Below are 19,928 nucleotides of genomic sequence, written 5' to 3'. Positions count from 1 at the left end.
TATGTTGAAATGAGTAAATCAAAGCCTGTCTCTGTTGATGGAAGGCCCACTGTGTTGTGTATACTGTAAGCATACCTGTATTGTCATTTGACACAGTTGTTAGGATAGAATAGGTTTCTCAGCCAGGGCATGGACAGTTTGAACTGGGTAAGTCTTTGATATGGAAGGCTGTCCTGCGCCTTGTAGGATGTTTAGCAGCATCTCTGATCTCTGCCCCCTGGGTGCCGATCACACCCCTACCTCTAGTTGTGACCACTGAAAATGTCTCTGGACATGGCCAGCTGTCGTGGGGGTCAAGACGACCCCTGGTCAGAAGTTCTGGTCTCAAAGAGTAGTTTGGTTCAGCCGTTTGTTCAGAGTCATGGAAGGTCAAGATTTAACATGGATTAAAGCAGAGCTCCTTTTGGAGGAAGAACCCCCCACCCCGCCCCAACCCAGTATGGAGAAGCAGAGCCCCCTACCCATTGTCTCTGTTACGCAGGCCGAGTCCCTCCATCCACTGTATTACACCGTATACATCTTTATCCCCCGGACAGTGAAATAAAACTCATGGAAATACTTTGCATATGAGAAACAAAGGCCAAAACATCATTGTTATATTGTTACTGGTCTGTCTTTCCCTTCAGTACCTTAACAAATAAAGACACTATGACAGAAAGCACTGTATCTTCTCCTCATTCCAGTATTTGCCTTTTTGTTTATTGTCTTTTGCTTTTAAGTTAGGATGCTATACATGTGTTATGTTTCTGTAGATGCTTATTTTAAGAATGCTGAGATCTAACAGAAACACTGTGGAATGCTATAGCTTGCATCTGTGATTAGAATTTGACTGTTTATTTGATGGTATTTGAAACGAGGCCTCAGTGCAGGAAATGGGAGAAATGTCCACTGTAGGCATGTATTATATTTTATGGGAATGCTTTACTTTTTAACTGGAGTTGCTACTGTAAATGAACACTTAGCACAATGAACTTAAAAAAACAATTGACGAGTGTGTCTCGAGTGTTCTATAATGGAACACTTGTTTTTGCTTCTGAGGCTTACAATAAAAGACTTTAGTGTTCAGAGCTATGTTTAGTAACATGCAACTCAGATTTGTTTGATGAAAAGATGGTCTATGGCTTGCAAATGGCACCCTGAATAAAGTTTTTTGAAGCAATTCCTTCACTTGCCCTTGACCTTCAAGCCACAAGAAACTCTCCTTTATGTGTCAGCATCTTGTGCTAGACTTTGGGGCTGTGCATATTAGTTAATTTGGCATCCCTGCGTGTTCACCCCCACCACAAAGATCTAGCCTATGAAAACACGGAAAAGTTATGGTGTTCAGGATGACTAGGTCAGCACTCACCATTAGCAATGTTACATGTATCAAAGCCCTTTAGCTGATGGTGGACGTGGGATAAGGACGTGAACCTCTTCAGCAAGCATCCTTTTTTGAGTGTTTTTCATGTGCAGGTTTCTTTACTTAATACAGCATCTCCGCTTATTTACTATCAAAAAGAGAATTTGTTGTCAGGGACCATGAAGCCATACCCATTCCAAGTGGAATCTCCGAATCAAAGAACTTACCTGGTGTGACTTTGTAAATTTTGTCTTAACTGGGCAGGAACCAACTATTTTTTTTTTAACAATCAAAAACATAAAAATACCAGCTAACATGAAACACAGTAAGTTTGGTTACTGAATATCCACAGTGAACTTTCCAAATTTTGATCAGAGGATTGCTTTCAAAATTTGGACCATCTTTTGGCCATTGTTAATCATTGTTAATCATCAGAATAATAAATTCTGATCTTCTTCCCTCTTTAACTTAATGAAGCTGTGAGGGCTTCTGGGGTTTTGATGCCTGGCCTCTCATCTAAAGAGTCATTTCTATTCGCCACACCATCGCATATCACCTTGCAGTCCCTACTGGCTGCAGTATGGCCCATGGATCCCTCAGGGTAGGGTGGGAGGGTATTGGTAGAAGAGCAGAATTTCATGCCCATCCCTGGATTCAGTGAACTGAAATGTGCACTTGAACAAGATCCTCAGGCGGTTGGTTTACACATTAAAGTGTGAGGTATGCTTTTGGGCTTCATAGCATCAAACAGTGATCCCCTCTGCTTCTGTGATTTACATTTATCCCACTTAATCATCTGTTACCAAGGCCCAGATTAATCTGCTCCTATCTTACGCACAAGCTTGATGAAACAGTCCTCTTAACCTTTTGACACTGAAAGACCTTTGTCAGACCGGAGTGTTCTGTGCCTGGGGCAGTATAATCCCCGTGGTTCTTCTGTGCTCTCATTGGAAAGGGCGTCCTGTGGAAGATTCTGGCTCCTTGAAGCAGCTAAGCTTGGGACTGACTTGATTTTGCCTTGTGGGCTGTTTTTGTTTTGTTTTTCTGGAAAAACAAACTTAGGTCTGATGGACATAAACTAATGAAACTATGTGGTATTTTTAGTCTATTGGAAATGACGTTAGTTTCCAAATTTCTTACTCTTTCTGTATTTCAGAGTTATATATTTAATCACATTTAAATAGCTTTTATTTCAAAGTTAATTAAACAGTTTACAGTTTCTCATGCTTTTTTCCACCTGGAAACCTCATGAGTTGAGTTTCATAAAACCTTTGGTAATGTTAACTAGTTAAAATAACATTATTTGTTGTTTATAATGGAAGAAGAACACAGAAGCCCTGCTTGCTAGCCATTCAGTTGACTACTATCAAAACAGTTAAAAGGTGTTGAATTAGACAAGATTGTTTACAGTAGTACTTGGAAAAAAGTTCCACGAATCACAGGGATGACTCTTTCTATGAACTTATAAGAGGACATGGGAGCTTTGGCAGCTTGTTAAAACTTGCGTTTAGTTTCTATGGAAATTTTCTGGACAGAAATGTCATTGCTGCTAGTAGCATTTCTAGAAATTTATAGCTGTCATGTATTTATTTTAGTTTTTGGCTTGAAATTATTTTTCTGTCGCTTGACCACACATCTGTTTCTTTCCTACCAGCATTTGGAAATGCCAAGACTGTAAGGAATGACAACTCCTCTAGATTTGTAAGTATTTGTATAAGCATAAGTGTTAACACTAATATTTAGCTCATGTGTGTTTAAACAACCAGTAGATGTTTAATATTTCTTAATACCCACATTTTAAAAAATAAGAAGCACTGTATTGAGACAGGCTAAAAGTTCTATAAGGACTATTTTCATGCTTTCTGGAATTTTCCTTTCAAATTCTTCTTGGAGTGACAGGCTGTTTTTTTCCCCATGTTTTCTTATCATCTATCAGAAAACTCTATGAGCAATTTAAATTGGGCTGTTTAGAATCTTTACTAGTGTTGAGTTTTGATATTCAGAAAGCATAATTAAGACTCAGAAATTAAGTAGAAAGGAGGATAGACTAGGTATCAAGTTTGTTTACAACTCTTACCCTTTCTTCAGTGGGGCCAGAAAGGTTGGACATGTATTCTAAAACCTTGTAGAGGTAAAAATCAGTTAGTGTGGCAACCAGTAGGGGATGAGAGGAATACCGAACAGTGATGACCGAAGCTGACTGAATCCTTTCCAGTCTCATCTCCATGTCTCTCCAGCGTGCACCCTGCACATCAGCCCCTGGGATCTCTCCAGCTGGGCTGCCTTCTCTCCCACCTCTAGGCACACGCACTGCCTGGAGACAGCTGGGGGAAATAGGATGAGTGTGATGGTTGCATTTTGAAATTGATGGCTTTTTTCCTATAGTTTAGTTCTATGAATTTGATAAAGCTGTGTTCTCATATACATTGCTTGGGACCATTATTGATGATCTTCTGTGCCTCCCTGCCAGACATTCTTCCTGCACCCCACACCTCCTCCCCAACCCCCCACCCCTAGCTTCCTTTAGTCCCCTTTTACTTTTTTCTTGTTAGAGTTATCCCGTGCTTAAGGCACGAGAATGACCTCAGGTGGGGATAGTTTTGATAGCTTGGAAAGTGGAAGACTAAGTTTCCTAATTCCAAGGCAGTGAAATTTTTCCATTGGATTACCCCCTTAAGTTGTTAAAACTGATTTGAGCCATGCCTTTTACTGTTGTGGTAACTTGGCTAATCTCATTACATAAATAGAACTAGACACAAAGTGTGGGCGGATAGGAGTAATTCCAAAGATCAAGCTTCTATATAGGTTAGAGATTTTATTTTTGCTGTTGGCAAATGTACATACATTTTAAAAATTTGCAAATATATTTAGTCTATAGACCATAAAAATTCAGAAAAGTATATTGCTTAAAGAGTCATTAGTACTTAGAGATATTGGAAAATCTAGCAAAAGGCTCAGCAAGTGATTTAGCTTGTTGAATAACTTCAGAGAAATCCTATCATAACACGGGTATTAGGATATGAGATTAATACTTGATTAATTGAAGCTAAATCATTTCATGCCCAGTTTTTAGTAATTTCTCTGCTTTGTGGCCTGTGACTTTGACCAGTAATATACTCAAGTCTGTATTATAATACTATAGTAGGACTCTTATATGTTTAAAATTACTGCTGTATATATAACAGGGGTTTATGAATCCAGGGAAATTACCTTTCCTCCAGATATGCTTGACTGATTGTCCTGGATTAAATTTCTTGATCTCTTTGCTGAGAAATCTGGTAGACCCTTCATCTCACTGTAGCTGACAGTGTGGACCAGTGTTCCCATGATATATCTCATAGTGACCCCTACCCCAGCACTCACTTTAATTTGACATATTGAGCTTCTGTTAAGACTCAGTGTTTTTTTGCTTGGAGGGGTTACTTTAAGGCTTTGAAAATCACTTCTTGATCGAAGAACTTTGGAAGGGGATTTTGTTGAGCATCTGCTGTGTACCCCGAGGTGAATAAGGCTCTGGAGAGCATGGGAGAGAGTGTTATAGGGTCAGGAAGATCTCATCACCATGCCTCTCATTTGGTAAGAATAGAAATACACACATAGTTTATTCATTTGTTTGAAAACTCTGGTTTTTTTTTTTAAACGTAGTTAAGCTTAGGTCTCCCTGCATGTCATCTTGCAGCTTGCAGTCCCTTCCCCACTAGCAGCCTGAGTGATCTTTGCAAACTGCCATCCCCTGCCGGTGACAGCCTCTGTGGTCCCCTTGCACCTGGAATACAGCCTGGGCTCCCTCAGCCCTCCTAGGGCGAGCTAGGCTGCCCAGCCAACCCTTACCAGGCTCCTCAGGCCTCAGCCACATAGCCCTTTGTGACTGTCAGGCATGTCCGAGTGATTCCTGGCCTTAGGCCTTTCTGTTGCTGGTCCTTTTGGCCAATGCACTCCGTCCCCAGATCTGTGTATGACTGGCATCTTGTATTGTGTAGGTCTTATCTCAGATGTCACTTCCATGATGCCTTTGGTAGGCATCTCTGTGACTTCACCCTTTTTTCATTTTTGAAGGCATTCATCCGGCTCTGGAGTTAACTCTGCTCTTTCCCCATTTCCATCCTCATTGGCCCTGGAGGGTAGGAGCCGAGAAAGCGAGCTCCTCAGCCTCTTGTTCACTAAAGTGGCCCCAGGAGCATGAGTGAGCTGGTGCCACAGTGGACTCTGGAAACATTTATTTGTTGATGAATGGATACCTATTTTGAAGAAGCTTAGAGGCTAGTCAGGAAAATGGACATGCCTGAAAATAATTACAACACAGAAACTAGTAAGTTTACCATGAAAAGTACAGATGAAGTGTTAGGGAAGACTCAAGAAGCTGGAGGAGTCCGGGGCAGGGACAGTCCTGAGTGGGTCCACAGGATTTAAAGAAGCCAAATTCGAGTGGTGAGCCCAAGGAGCTGGCACTATAGCATGAGGAACTGAAGGGAGAAGCCAGTGTGGACCTGCATTTGCCAGAGTTCATGGCCAGGCCAGAGGTTCTGAATGGAGCCGTGGAGCAGAGCACTGGGAAGATGGGTCTGGGCCCCAGCTGGAGGGCCTGGAGAAGCAGGGTCGGGGGCTCAGACTTGGTTGTTTAGTCTGCGGGAAGCCCCTGGTTGTTTGTGAGCGGTCTGGTGACAGGATCAGAACCGAGCCTTGGGGACGCCATCAGCATGGCGTCAGCTGGGTTCTCAGTGCTGTCCTGGAGTTGAGCCCTGGTCAGTTTCCATTTCCCTTCTCCACGGGGTTTACTCACTTCAAACCTCCTGTTCTTTATTCTCAGCTGATGGTCTCATGCCTGCCTCACAGAAATCGCCCTCCAGGCTCACAGACCCACTCAGCCCCACTCCTTGACACCTCGCAGTCCCCATATCAGCTCACACATGCTCCTGTCTCTCGCTTGTCTCTCCTGCTAGAAGCTCTGTCTCCTCCTGTGCCCAGGGAGCACCTGCCATCAAAGGCATCTTGTCTCATCTGGTCAACCTCTGACTCTTGTGAAGTTACTCTTTCTCCCTCCTTGACAGCCGCTTTGGCTCTGGGGTCCCCATGTCTCCTGCAGAGCACTGCTCTTGGTTGCCTGGATCTCAGCCTGGACTTTGGAATTCTTGACCCCAGTCTTCTTGACCTTCTACTTCCCACTGCAGCCTGTCATCGTGACTCCCTTCGTAGCTCTCAACTCCGTTCAGATTCCTCCTTTGCTACTTCAGCTGCAAACTACCGTTTCTCCCCACATGCTATCACCTCTGCCAGTTAGATCCTTTGCAGTCCATTCTACACAGCCAGAATGATCTTAGAAAGAGGCGAGTCTGATCACGGCATCCTTGTTGAGGAACCTTGAATGACGAGACTTTTGTGCCAGGAGGAAATGTTGGTGTCATGATGTTCTGGCTTCCCTTGCCATCCTCATGGGTGCCAGTCCTTAAGCCTGCTCCTCGCTGACCCCCGAGCTCCTGCCTGCCTGACCTCCCCTGGCACTTCATCTCTGAGTCGGGGCAGATCTCCGACACCGTCCCCCGTCCCCTGTTCTTTGTGTACGGCACCATGACCCACTGTAGGATCCAGCCCTGCACATGGTTATGTCCTGTTTATGTCCCAGTTCCCCCAAGGCTGTAAGTTCCTTGAGGGCAGGAGCTATGCCTTGCTTTCCCTTGAGTCTACGTTAGTATCTAGGAGATGCTTGGTAGACATTTTTATAATGAGTAAGTGAAGACTTAGGCCAGATGACCCATGACAATGAAGAAAAAGGCAGGGGAGCATTCACGATCTAATAAAAAGTCACAAATTGCATCATTGATTGTGTGCCATGTGATTGTGTTTCTGCTCCTTTACCATTATTTGGAAAAATAGAATTAATTCTCTGGGAGAATTATTTATAAACCATAGATCTGACTAAGGTAGAACATGAAACAAAACCAGACTACTTATTAGATCAACACATGCTTTTCCAAACAAAAAACAGCCGTCAGGGTTATTCTGATATATTTGTTACTCTTTCACCAGATGATTCAAGATTCTTCTCTACAAATCATAGTATAAGACTCCACGTGTATTCCTGTGTGTTTGAGATTCCATCTATATAGTGTAATACTATATAATGGGTTATATATTGCTATATAATCTATATTAAAAGCCAAAAAGAGTAATAATGATCAGCTGTTGATTCTGAGGTGGTCACACCACATAATTGTGCATTTGATTTGAGTAGATGTAAAAACAGAACTTGAAGTGTTCCATTTTACCCACCATCCAATATGTTTGAATGTCTAGTCATGGCCTAAAACATACTTTGCCTATAAAACTGAAATAATTTGTATTCCTAGCTAGAGCATATGCAAGGAATACTTTTTTTTCCTGGTTTTCATTTTTGGATTGAATATACACACCATTAAGAGCTTTTAAGCACATATCTGAAATGGAAAAGTCTTATGATGGTTGAGAAAATGTATTCTTAAATTAGCAGTGAGATATGTTCAGTTTGAGCTAATGGAGTATTTAGTATGAGTTATTTATGGAGGCCTGTTGTTTTGCATCATGGTTACATAGACTATGTCCTTCTTAATTATATTTAAACCAGTGTATAAAGGGCTGATTATACTATGTTTTAAGATACAGACTGAATATTTTGAGGTGAACTTAACTCACAAATTCTTTCTTTTGCAGGGCAAATATATGGATATTGAATTTGACTTTAAAGGCGATCCACTGGGAGGAGTGATAAGTAACTGTGAGTATTTTAAAGAAGTTCAGAATAGTAAAATATATATTAATATATAAATAGAATAGTTTAGATACTTGGGTCTTTAAGAAACAGCTATAAGAATACATTTCCTGTTCTTACATTTAGATTTTTAACCTATGCATTTTAGATTTTTTTATAATATTTAATTTCCAAGTCTTTTTTAAAAGATCAAAGTCTTTGCCTTTGAGAAACTTTTTAGAAGTCTGCTAAAGAAATAGATATTAGTCCAACTGTATTTTATATTCTATAGCCAATCCAGTAATAAAAAAGGTTCATCAACAGTTGTTTTCTTTAACAAAATTATGGTTAAAAGAAAACATAAATAATAATTGATTTTAATAACTTTTGGGGATAACATTTATCTGATAGAATGAGAAAAACCTGTTCAGGTTTTAAGACATTTTGTCTTTAGTGAATTTAGATAATTGAAATGTGATACACCTGTTAGGTAGAAACAGATTTATTTAGTTTTCTTTAGTCATGATTTGTGATTGTAGTGAAACATTCTCTGTCAAAGGTAAAAAAAAAAAAGGAACAAAATCAGGCCAGGTCTACTCAACAGCCCCAGGTGCAGAGTTTTCTCAGGGGACACAGTGGTCAGTACCTGTTGTCAGGGAGGCCCCTTCATCCACGCTTTGGAACTGTGCTGACGTCTCTGCTCATGTCTGTTTCATCTGATTTGTTTGGGACGTGTAAGATGACAACTCAGGGTTTGTGCCCATGCAGCGGGAGCCACAGCCTGTCTACCTTCTTGTTGTTTTGAGGGCCAGACTGCTGAGCCACTCCACCTCTCCACCTTCCCCTGGCTCTTCACTGCCCTAAGATGCTATTGGGATTGTTAGAATGAAAACAATCTAAGCGTATACCAGACAAAAAGCAAATTGGCTCAGATATCTGAAGCACTGCTTTTTGTTATAGTAGTGGCATTCTTTCTCCAAATGAAATTTTACTCCAAATATGAAACAGATAAAACAAGGCCTGATCTGGTTAAAGGAGATATGAGTTGCCAGAATCCCTAGACCCCCAGGTGGCCCCTGAGATCTTCCTGACAAACTCTAGATCCAGAGGAATGCCATTTGATTCCAAAGTGAGTGTTTTTAGAATTTGGGCACACCGTGCAGCTGAATTATTTAAAAACATTTAAAACTACAATTCATGGAGTAAACTTCTAGGGCTAGAGTTTTTTCATCTTGCAAACAATAGAACTGACTTGGATGAATTCCATGGTTCTTCCCATTTCTACCATTTATAGTTTTTAAATAACTTAATTTTTTAATTTAGTTTGTGTACCATCCATTGGGATTATCCATATTTGCAAAAATGTATTGTTACTGGGGAAACTTCTTGAAGAGGAAGATTTAATCTGAAGTGAAATTGGCTAGGGTGGTGCTACTTATGTTAAATGATTTTAAATGTCAAATAAGGACGCAGAAGTACTCATGCAAACCATTTATGATGCCACCAAAAGCAAATGATTATAACCCTGCCAGGTTTCCTAGGCAGGCTTCCTTCACGATGCATGCCAGTTGGTGAGCTGTACAGGAAAGGGTAGCCTCAATTGTAAGAAATGATTACCTTTTACTCTGAAAGACAGTTATAACACATTTATAGCACTTGCATTTTATAAGAGAAATTAGCTCTAGTTATTAATTGAATAGCACACTATTTTTAAAATAAGAATAAATGAACTCTTTTTATTATAGAACATTCTGAGATGACTGAACCTATGTTACTCTTGAGGACTCTAGGAAAATATTTAAGGATGACTTAGATTGCAAGTATTAGAAAATCACTTGGGTTTTACATTTTGAAGTTTCAAATTTCAAACAGAAATGTCTTCCTGTCCCTAGTTCTTGCAGTATCCATGGAGAATAAATAGTAAACACTCAGTTCATTTCCAATGAAAATTAATATATCATCATGAATGTATTTCAGATGGTCTCTGTTACCATTTGTTCCCACTATGAAATTATATTGAAGTTTGTGGTAGTGGGAACACCCTGGTATTTTAGAGTATCCTTTGCTTTGGAAAGGAGAGGGAAACATTAGTGGTGAGAGCAGGAAATTTCACCCAGTATAGACAGAGGACTGACTCATAGGTGGCCACAGGGAGCTGGTGCCTGCTATCTTAAGGGGGTATAAAGCCATGGGTAAACCCACTCTTGTTCTCACCAAGCTGCCAAAAGTTAGCTTCTTGTACCCAGAAAAGAAGACAAGATTTGCCATTTTGTTCAGTTCGGTTCAGTCGCTCAGTTGTGTCCAACTCTTTGTGACCCCATGGACTGCAGCACGCCAGGCCTCCCTGTCCATCACCAACTCCTGGAGTTTACCCAAACTCATGTCTGTTGAGTCGGTGATGCCATCCAACCATCTCATCCTCTGTCATCCCCTTCTCCTCCTGCCTTCAGTCTTTCCCAGCACCAGGGTCTTTTCAAGTGAGTCAGCTCTTTGCATCAGGTGGCCAAAGTGTTGGAGTTTCAGCTTCAACATCAGCCCTTCCAATGAATATTCAGGACTGATCTCCTTCAGGATGGACTGGTTGGATCTCCTTGCAGTCCAAGGGACTCTCAAGAGTCTTCTCCAACACCACAGTTCAAAAGCATCAATTCTTCACCTCTCAGCTTTCTTTATAGTCCAACTCTCATATCCATACATGACTACTGGAAAAACCATAGCCGTGACTAGTTGAACCTTTGTTGCCAAAGTAGTGTCTCTGCTTTTTAATATGCTGTCTAGGTTGGTCATAGCTTTTCTTGCAAGGAGTAAGCGTCTTTTAATTTCATGGCTGCAGTCACCATCTGCAGTGATTTTGGAGCCCCCCAAAATAAAGCCAGCCACTGTTTCCACTGTTTCCCCATCCAATTGCTATGAAGTGATGGGACTGGATACCATGGTCTTAGTTAAAAGAAGATAAGATTTGCTGTTTTGTAGGAAGTCTATATTGCTTGCTTTGTTAGCAGCCAGCTAGTAAAAGTGTAAGTTGCTTTGGCTGTAATTATTACCTTGAAAAAGTCATAGGATCTCTTGAGCCCATTGTGTACCCAGGAAGTGGGGCGGGGTGGGGGCGGAAAGCCCAATAACTTAACCTATCTTTCTAAGAGAGTTTGTACTGTAAAACTTGTCTTCAACTCATTTGAAAGCTATGTGTTTCTGAGGTTAGTGTCATTAGGAGAGAGGTTTTACAAAAATAGAAAATGGCAAACATTTACTTAAGTAGACAAGATAAAATATGGATGCACATCCAGATTTTTGGCTGATGTGAAGCACTGTTTCTCCTATTTTGTTAATACTTGTTGATCTCATAAAATTTATACATTTACATTTGCAGCTCTCAGTGATTTATCATGTGGGTGCCGATGTCTAAACAAAAAGACAAGTTACTTAATTCTCTGTGCCTTCATTTCTTTATCTTTGAAATGAAGGTAATAGGGTTGATGTCATAGAATTGTGATGAGTTGTGAATAATTTAACATCCAAAGCGCTTGTAACAGCGCATGTAGTAAGCACTCAGTAAACGTTAGCTTCTTTTCATGATACTTATTTGTTGATGGTCTCTAGCACCCAGACCAATATATACCCTATAATAACAGAGACTTAGTTTGTATGGTTGCTGAATGACAATAACTAAAATAGTGTCTGATGTTTATTATATAATTGTTGAATTAACTAATCATGTAAGTACCTAGTGTACATCAAGTACAATTTGACATAGAGAAATTTATTGAATAATAAAGCTGCTCGTTCATTGGATAATTTTATCTGAAAGTTCTATGCTAATCATTTAAAAATACTTTTTCTAAATCCCAGCAAGGCTAACAGAGTTGTTGGTAATCAAACTTCCTCTGTTGCTGATATCTGTTCAGGTTGAAAGAAGTAATGCAATCCTGTGATTATGAATGAAAGCAAATGTTGAAGTTGGTGTGTGGTCCGGTTATGATTACTGCCCAGTAAACCACCCCAGGCTTAGTGGAGTAAAACAACGCCCTGTCATATGCTCCTGGATTCTGTGGGTTAAGAATTCAGATGGAGTCAGCAGAGCTGGCTTGTCACCACAGCATATGGAACTTCAGCTGCATAGACTTCCCCAGTGTTGGGGAAGACTTACACAAATGGTGGGGGTCATAGTCCTCTGGAGTCTTTGTCATTCACATATCAGGCTCCTGGGCTGGGATCATTCAAGGACTGGGCTCAGAGCCTAGCCCAAGGACTAGACTGAGAGCCATCTACCTGTGGCCATGGGTGGTTTGGGCTTCTCACAGCAGGCCGGCTAGATTCTGAGAGTGAGTACCCCAAAAGGGAACATACCGACCGACCACGTTCTGAAAGAACCAGGAAGAAGCCTGAGGAACCTAGGAAATGGTACAGTGTTCCTTTGACTCTCTGAAGTCCACGCAGACATAAGTTTGCTCAGTTTCATTGCTGGGGGATGTGGATTCCACCTCTCAGTGGGAAGAGTGTGGAAAGAATTGGTGACCATTTTATTTTAAATAGCCTAAACCCAGTAGATGGTTTATAGAAATGGCCACAACAGTTTTTTTAGCTTGGATCCACCCTCTGCGGTAGTTCCTTCCCTCAATGACATAAGGCTTGGCCGTGAGATTTGTTTTGGTCAATGGGACAGTTCACAAGCATGGCGCCCTGACAGGCTCGAGAATTGGTTCTGTGCTGGGACTTGTCCTCTCTCGCTTCTCTGGGGAACTCTTTCATCACCTTCATGTGCATGAGCCTGGGCGAGTCAGCTGGGTGATGAGAGACGCATGGAATGAACCAGCAGACATGTGAGTTGAGACCATCTTAGGTCAGCCAGCTGCCAGCCAACCTGGGTTAGATCAGAAGAACTACAAAGCTACCTCTCAGACTCATGAGTTAATAAATGATATTGGTCTAAGTAGGTTTGGGGGCCTTTACTATGCAGCGGAAGGTAAATAACTAAGACAGAGGTCTAAGAGGTGATGTGCTTTCCCCACACGGTTTGGAAACACATGAGAAATAGGCATAGGAATCAAGCTGGAGAGAAGGCAGCTTTATTACTGTAGAGGCAAGGTTGAAGAAAGTGATTTGGTTTATCACCAAGGGGGTGCTAGTAGTCCTCGGGCAGGCGGGCGGGCATCCACAGCGCTGAGCAGCGCCTGGGGAGTGGAGCTGACCGCGCAGCTACACACTCATGCCCCTTTCTTCTCCAGATTTCGCTGCCCAGAGGTGCATTTCCTCCCGCCAAGTGGAAGAGTGAGTGAGGGTCTGCGGGGCTGGGGAGTTAATCGCAGAAAATCCTTCCACATGAACTCAGAAAACTCACTGGAAAGATGGGGGGGATGGGTAGAAGGAATTGCTTTGAATTCCTTTTCTTTTACATTTCTTTTGAATTTTTGATGCAATTAATTTATGTGCTATTTCATGGCATGCTGTTTACTCCATATGTGTAGCACACTCATGCCACTTCGTAGCATATGGAATATAATTTTACTCTTTTTAAATTGTTTGAGATTTATAGCTTTTTTTTTTCCTTTTACATTATACCTTTGGCTTAATTGATGATGAGTGGGTGATTGGGAGCAGAACTGCTTGTTACAACACTTCCTAAAGGAATCTTGAATCTGCTTTGTTTTCTGGGATGTGCGTGTGTGTGTGTGTGTGTCTGTGTGTGTGTGTGTGTGTGTGTTATGTATTGAGGTGGAATTGGGGACTTTCCTGTATATGAATCAGTTCTCAACAGCTAGTGACTTCATCAAGGTCTGTTTTTATAAATAAATAGGGTCTATTTTTAATCTGTCTTCTTTAGGGTCAAAATTCATCAAAAAAACTGAGGCAGTACATCACCTAGTTTATAATTCAAGGCTGGACTTTTTTAGCACTTTGACATTTAATACCCCTACAGAAGACAGAAATAATCCACCACTGGTTGTGAAGTATCTGTAGCAATAAAGCTGAAATTTCAGAGAGCAGTTCTGTTCCTCTGTAATGGATGGCTTTATATAAAAGTAGATGCTTTGTCTCATTTTTACTTTGGTATTCTTTCTTATATAAAAATATGTTTACCATGAAAAGAAAAGACTGCATGTTTATCATGAAATAAGACTACATACCAATACTATAGAAGAAATCAGATGTTCACATATGTCTAAATTAATTTCAGATTAAGAAATGATTTGGGATTTATTAGAATAGTGTGTATAATAATAAGATAATGTGGATTAGATATTTCATTAATTTTATTTCAGGGGTGGGCATCAAATTTTAGATTCAGATATATAGACACATAAGTAATTTTTCAGTTATTAGATAAACTTTAAATTTGTATTAGAAAAAAAATCCATGGTGAAAATGCCTAAGTGCTATATATATGAAACCAGATTCTAGTAAAAACCCCATAGTTAATTAGGTGGATAATAAGGCACATTTTCTTAGCGTTTCAAACCCCAAGCTGGTTTTTTATGTGCAGACACTGAGAGCCCTTTCACAACTTTTAATGCAACATGTCCAGCTATCTTTGGTACTGATTTATCACTTTAGGATTCGACTTTTGAGTTAGAACTTTAAGCTGATTTCCTAAAGGTGAAAATGCTGCATGGAGGTGGAGGTATAGGAAAAATTGTCATGCCAGATGTTTGAGGGCTTTCAAAGTCTGGGACATGTAGCCACACAGAAGTCTGTGTGAGACCCGGGCTGAGAGCGAGCCCTGGGTGAGCACCCATGTCTGCTTTATTTTACTGTAATACAGTGGCACAGGGAGTGATTTGTAAGAAGATATTTGCCCCATTTTTTTTTACTTTAAAGCTTGTCTTTAGTGAAACTTCCTAATTGTCAATCTTGAAGGTTATGTTGTGTATTTCCAAAAAAATACTGTAGAGTTGATTTTAGAATATATACCTCAGTGTATGAACACACATTTGTTCATAATCCAAGTTTTTCATTGAAATTACCATCAGTTATGCCCAGTAACTCACTGGTTATTTGGCATTTTTTCTTCGGGGATGGTGATCCAAGGCAGCAGAGTCCATATGGAGAAAAATGTTGTTACTTAGGTGGCAGGCCCTTAATTACTGCTAACTGTATCATTTCACGTTAGGGAAGGGACATAGATCCCTTGGAAAAGCCGTGTGTGTGTGTTTGTGCGCACACATGCACACGTGCACATACATTTGCTCTGTCGTGTCCAACTCTTTGTGACCCTATGGTCTGTAGCCTACCAGGCTTTTCTGCCCATGGAATTTTCCAGGCAAGAATAGTGGAGTGGGTGGCCATTTCCTGTTCCAGGGGATCTTCCTGACCCAGGGATCGAACCTGTGTCTCTTGGGTCTCCTGCACTGGCAGGCGGATTCTTTACCACTGTGCTACCTGGGAAGTCCTCAATGCCACTCACTTTTTTCATAATGTGTATCTGTGGAGAGGAGCAGGGCTCGTTGTCGTTCCTGCCTTACAAGCAAAACAGGCAAAGCTGATTCTTCTGTAAGCTTTAATCAAGATCTTGGACCATTTCTTTTTTTTTTTTTTTCCCTAGGAAGAGAGATTATACATAAAGTAAAGAAACTTTGATCCTGCTATCTAATCCTTCATCTGTTATGCTCCAAGTAATGAGAAATTTCTGTCAACTTTATGTATCCTCTTAACCCATCTCTGCATTCTTACAAACAGCCTTATGTATCTGGAGCACTGTAGGGTGTCTCTGTTCATTGAGTCTAGACTTTTTAACTCTCCCTAAACTCCTCCTCTTGTGCTGGTAAAGTTTCCAGAAATACAAATTAAGTTCAGTGAAAAGTCCCTGTGAAGTTGTACACTGTACTCTTCTTTACTAATTTTTTGGATAATGTTTAGATTTTAGCCTGATTGTAAATCGAATGTGTCTGTTCTCTAGAATTAGTGCTCAATAATGGGATCACTGATGCATAATTTTTTAAATAAACCTGGCCTTTGACCACAGAACCCAGAACCTCCTTTCTGTTGCTGGTCAATGATAAACAGGACTCTAGGCAGGAATATTCTCTGCAGTTGTACTTGGCCACTCCCTGTTTCTGCCACGGTGGTGCCTTTCTGGTTGGCTTGCTGGTATTCATCCCTTCCTTTCTTCCTGTCTTCCTTTCTCCCTGTCTGCCTTCCTCCCTTCCTGAAAATTTGATAATGTGTCAGTTACAGCATGAAAAAATCATCCAGCATCAGTGAAAGTATACTGTCAAATAACTCCAGATTCCATGAAATGAGAACCACCTTTCGTTCTTTAAGACTTCAAGAGAGCAAAGAGGTTTGCTTCTCTTATGCCAGGTAGCACTGGGGTCAGATGGCTTGATTTCAAGTCCTTCTTAAGCACTTGGACTATCAGTTATTTCATCTGTGAAGTTATACCTTACAAAATGATGAGGAGGATTCAATGAGATAATGTCTTTTATGGATGTCTTTTATATGCATTTAGCATAAAATATCAAACATAAAATATCAAAAATATTTAATTTGTTATTATTGTAACTCTTCAGTGAATTCTTAACTGAATGGCTGCATTTCCTTACTTGGACTTGTAATACCACATATTGAAGAACCTAATGTCATCAGGTTGCGCTAGTGGTAAAGAGCCTTCCTGCCAGGGCAGGAGATGCAGGAAACGCGGGCTTGATCCAGGGGTTGGAAAGATCCCCTGGAGGGGATGGCAGCCTACTCTGGTATTCATGCCTGGAGAATCCCATGGACAGAGGAGCCTGGCAGGCTACAGTCCATAGGATTGCAAGGAGTCGGATACGACTGAAGCAACTTAGCATGCATGCAGTGTCGTCATACATAAAATCAAGAGAATATTATTATACAAGCTATGTTGTCTTTCATCAGCTTGTTGATTGTATTGTTAAACTTCTTTTGCATATTCACTATTGTTCAACCAGAAGCTGGTTTGTTTAATTTAGCAGTTTTAGTTAGAGTTGTGCTTCTTCCTGAAAGTAGAACTGAAAATGTAGCTTCTGTTATTACTTTATTAGTACAAGACAGAAAGTGAAAAAGAAAGTTGAGGGGGAGGAGACAGAAGCACAGTGTATTTGAAAGTGAGATTAATACTGTATTGTGATTTTGATTCTTTTTCTCTTTAGATCTTTTAGAGAAATCTCGAGTTGTTAAGCAGCCAAGAGGTGAAAGAAACTTTCATGTGTTTTATCAGCTGCTTTCTGGTGCCTCTGAAGAGCTTCTCAGTAAGTCCCTGTTTTTGTGTTTTAATTTAATTTTTACTGTTGCAGTGTCGAAAGCAGAAGTGTCCCTTATGATTTTGCTCTTTTTCTCTTAAAATTTTTCCATGATTCCACTTGAAGGAAAGAACACGATGGGTTGGCTTCTACCACCTTGCAGTCTTTGCTTGGTATCTGTCTCTGTAGTACCCCACCAGGTACCTGGACATGTCTCAGATGAGGCTAAAAGAGCTAAAAGTTGGGGGAGGGACTCATTATCAATTTTAAAAAAATAAAGTGGAAGACTATAATTTGTGTCTCAGATGGGTTGCTAAAAGAGTTAAAAGTTAGGGGAGGGGCTCATTATCTATTAAAAAAAATAAAATGGAAGAATATAATTAGTCCACTTGGAGAGAAGTTAGCAGGGAGCAGTAGATGAGTATAATTATATAAAGACATACTACTCAATGACAATTTAAAAATAGTGGAAAAGACATTTGCAACTGATACAGAGATAAAAATCTGACCTTTAGATATTTTAGAGAATTATTATAAGTCCATCAGGAGAGTATCCAATAGTCAGTAACTAAGTGATGAAAAGTTTTGAACAAATAGTTTAAACAAAAAGAGCTATGGAAAGTCAACACACTTGGGGGAAAAATTACCGTCATACTCAGTTCAGTTCAGTTCAGTCGTTCAGTCATGTCTGATGCTTTGCGACCCTGTGGACTGCAGTATGCCAGGCCTCCTTCTCTATCACCAACTCCTGGAGTTTACTCAAACTCAAGCCCATTCAGTTGGTGATGCCATCCAACCATCTCATCCTCTGTCGTCCCCTTCTCCTCCCACCTTCAGTCTTTCCCAGCATTAGGGTCTTTTCCAGTGAGTCAGTTCTTCACATCAGGTGGCCAAAGTATTGGAGTTTCAGCTTCAACATCAGTCTGTCCAATGACTATTCAGGACTGATCTCCTTTAGGATGGACTGGTTGGATCTCCTTGAAGTCCAGAGGACTCTCAAAGAGTCATCTCCAACACCACAGTTCAAAAGTATCAATTCTTCTGTGCTCAGCTTTCTTTATAGTCCAACTCTCACATCTATACGTGACTACTGGAAAAACCATAGCCTTGACTAGATGGATGGACCTTTGTAGGCAAAATAATGTCTCTGCTTTTTAATATGCTGTCTAGGTTGGTCATAGCTTTTCTTCCAAGGAGCAAGTATCTTTTAATTTGATGGCTGCAGTCACCATCTGCAGTGATTTTGGAGCCCCCAAAAATGAAGTCTGTCACTGTTTCCCTCGTTTCTCCATCTATTTGCCATGAAGTGATGGGACAGGGTGTCATGATCTGTTTTCTGAATGTTGAGCTTAAGCCAACTTTTTTACTTTCCTCTTTCCCTTTCATCAAGAGGCTCTTTAGTCCTTCTTCGCTTTCTTCCATAAGGGTGGTGTCATCTGCATATCTGAGGTTATTGATATTTCTCCCGGCAATCTTGATTCCACCTTGTGCTTCATCCATCCCAGCGTTTCTCATGATGTACTCTGCATATAAGTTATATAAGCAGGGTGACAGTATACAGCCCTGATGTATTCCTTTCCCAATCTGCAACCTGTTGATCCATGTCCATTTCTAACTGTTGCTTTCTGACCTGCATACAGATTTCTCAGGAGGCAGGTCAGGTGGTCTGGTATTCCCATCTCTTGAAGAATTTTACAGTTTATTGTGATCCCCACAGTCAAAGGCTTTGGCATAGTCAATAAAGCAGAAGTAGATGTTAATTGTCAACAAATGTAAATTGAAGGAGCACTGAAGTAGCTAAAGTTATTGAAGAGGATAAATCTGGCAGAGCTCTGGTCAGGACTGATCTGCCTAGAGCTTCTGAGTATCACTTCAAAGTGAGGACTTCTTCCTGAGGGACTTTTGGCAAAGCAGAAGAAGTCATAAAATAATCAGACCCTGCTGCCCAGGCACACCACTTTTTGGATTACACCCCAATGGAATCATTCAAAAGAATCCAAAAAATATTTCGTGTGAAGATATTCATCACTGCCTTTTATTTATTATTACAAACTGGAGAAAATCCAAGTGTCCAGCAGTGGGAGAATCACTAGACAGACATCATATGTTATAAGGAAATAGCACATTGAAGATAAATAATCAAAATATGGAAAGAGTCTGCAAAAAAAAAAGTTTGAAATATGTACATATGATAAAGGTGATTTTGGGCAAATACTGTTCCTGATATATTTGAGTTGATACCATTCATTTTTGTTCTTTTGGTTCAACGCATAGTATGAAAGTCTTTTTATCTGAAGGGTTAAAAAAATGAGATGTTAAAGATGATTAGATTTATTGAAGTAACTTACCAACTCGTATGTGTGATTCAATAGATAAGCTTAAACTTGAGCGGGATTTCAGCAGATATAACTACCTGGGTCTGGACTCGGCCAAAGTTAATGGAGTGGATGATGCAGCAAATTTCAGAACCGTTAGGGTAAGATGTAATGCTTTTATTACTCTTTAAAATGGGTAATGTTCTATTGCTCATCAGAATTGTTAAAGTTTAGATTTTTCTTTGATTCCTAACTCATGCTCCCAAAGGTTTTAGAATTATAGAATTTATTGTGTTTTTATTAGTTTGATATTTTACTAGCTCAATCGTCATATGGTGTTGAGAAGACCAGGC

The 19,928-nt window shown here is 40.4% G+C and overlaps 1 protein-coding gene across 4 annotated transcripts in view; it reads left to right on the top strand.

Moving 5' to 3' along the window:
- MYO1B (myosin IB) overlaps positions 1-19,928 on the top strand; it is a 188,857-nt gene that overhangs the window by 110,616 nt on the left and 58,313 nt on the right. For all 4 annotated transcript variants that reach the window (XM_043445020.1, XM_043445021.1, XM_043445022.1 and 1 more), the window contains 4 exons: positions 2,997-3,043; positions 8,027-8,090; positions 17,171-17,269; positions 19,633-19,736. In XM_043445020.1, the coding sequence (XP_043300955.1) occupies positions 2,997-3,043; positions 8,027-8,090; positions 17,171-17,269; positions 19,633-19,736 (314 nt within the window). The remainder of the gene's footprint in view (positions 1-2,996; positions 3,044-8,026; positions 8,091-17,170; positions 17,270-19,632; positions 19,737-19,928) is intronic.

This window comes from Cervus canadensis, chromosome 24, assembly GCF_019320065.1.
Source record: "Cervus canadensis isolate Bull #8, Minnesota chromosome 24, ASM1932006v1, whole genome shotgun sequence".
NCBI lineage: Eukaryota > Metazoa > Chordata > Mammalia > Artiodactyla > Cervidae > Cervus > Cervus canadensis.
The sequence above is the reverse complement of the archived record's forward strand: the minus strand, read 5'-3'. Positions and strand labels throughout refer to the sequence as shown.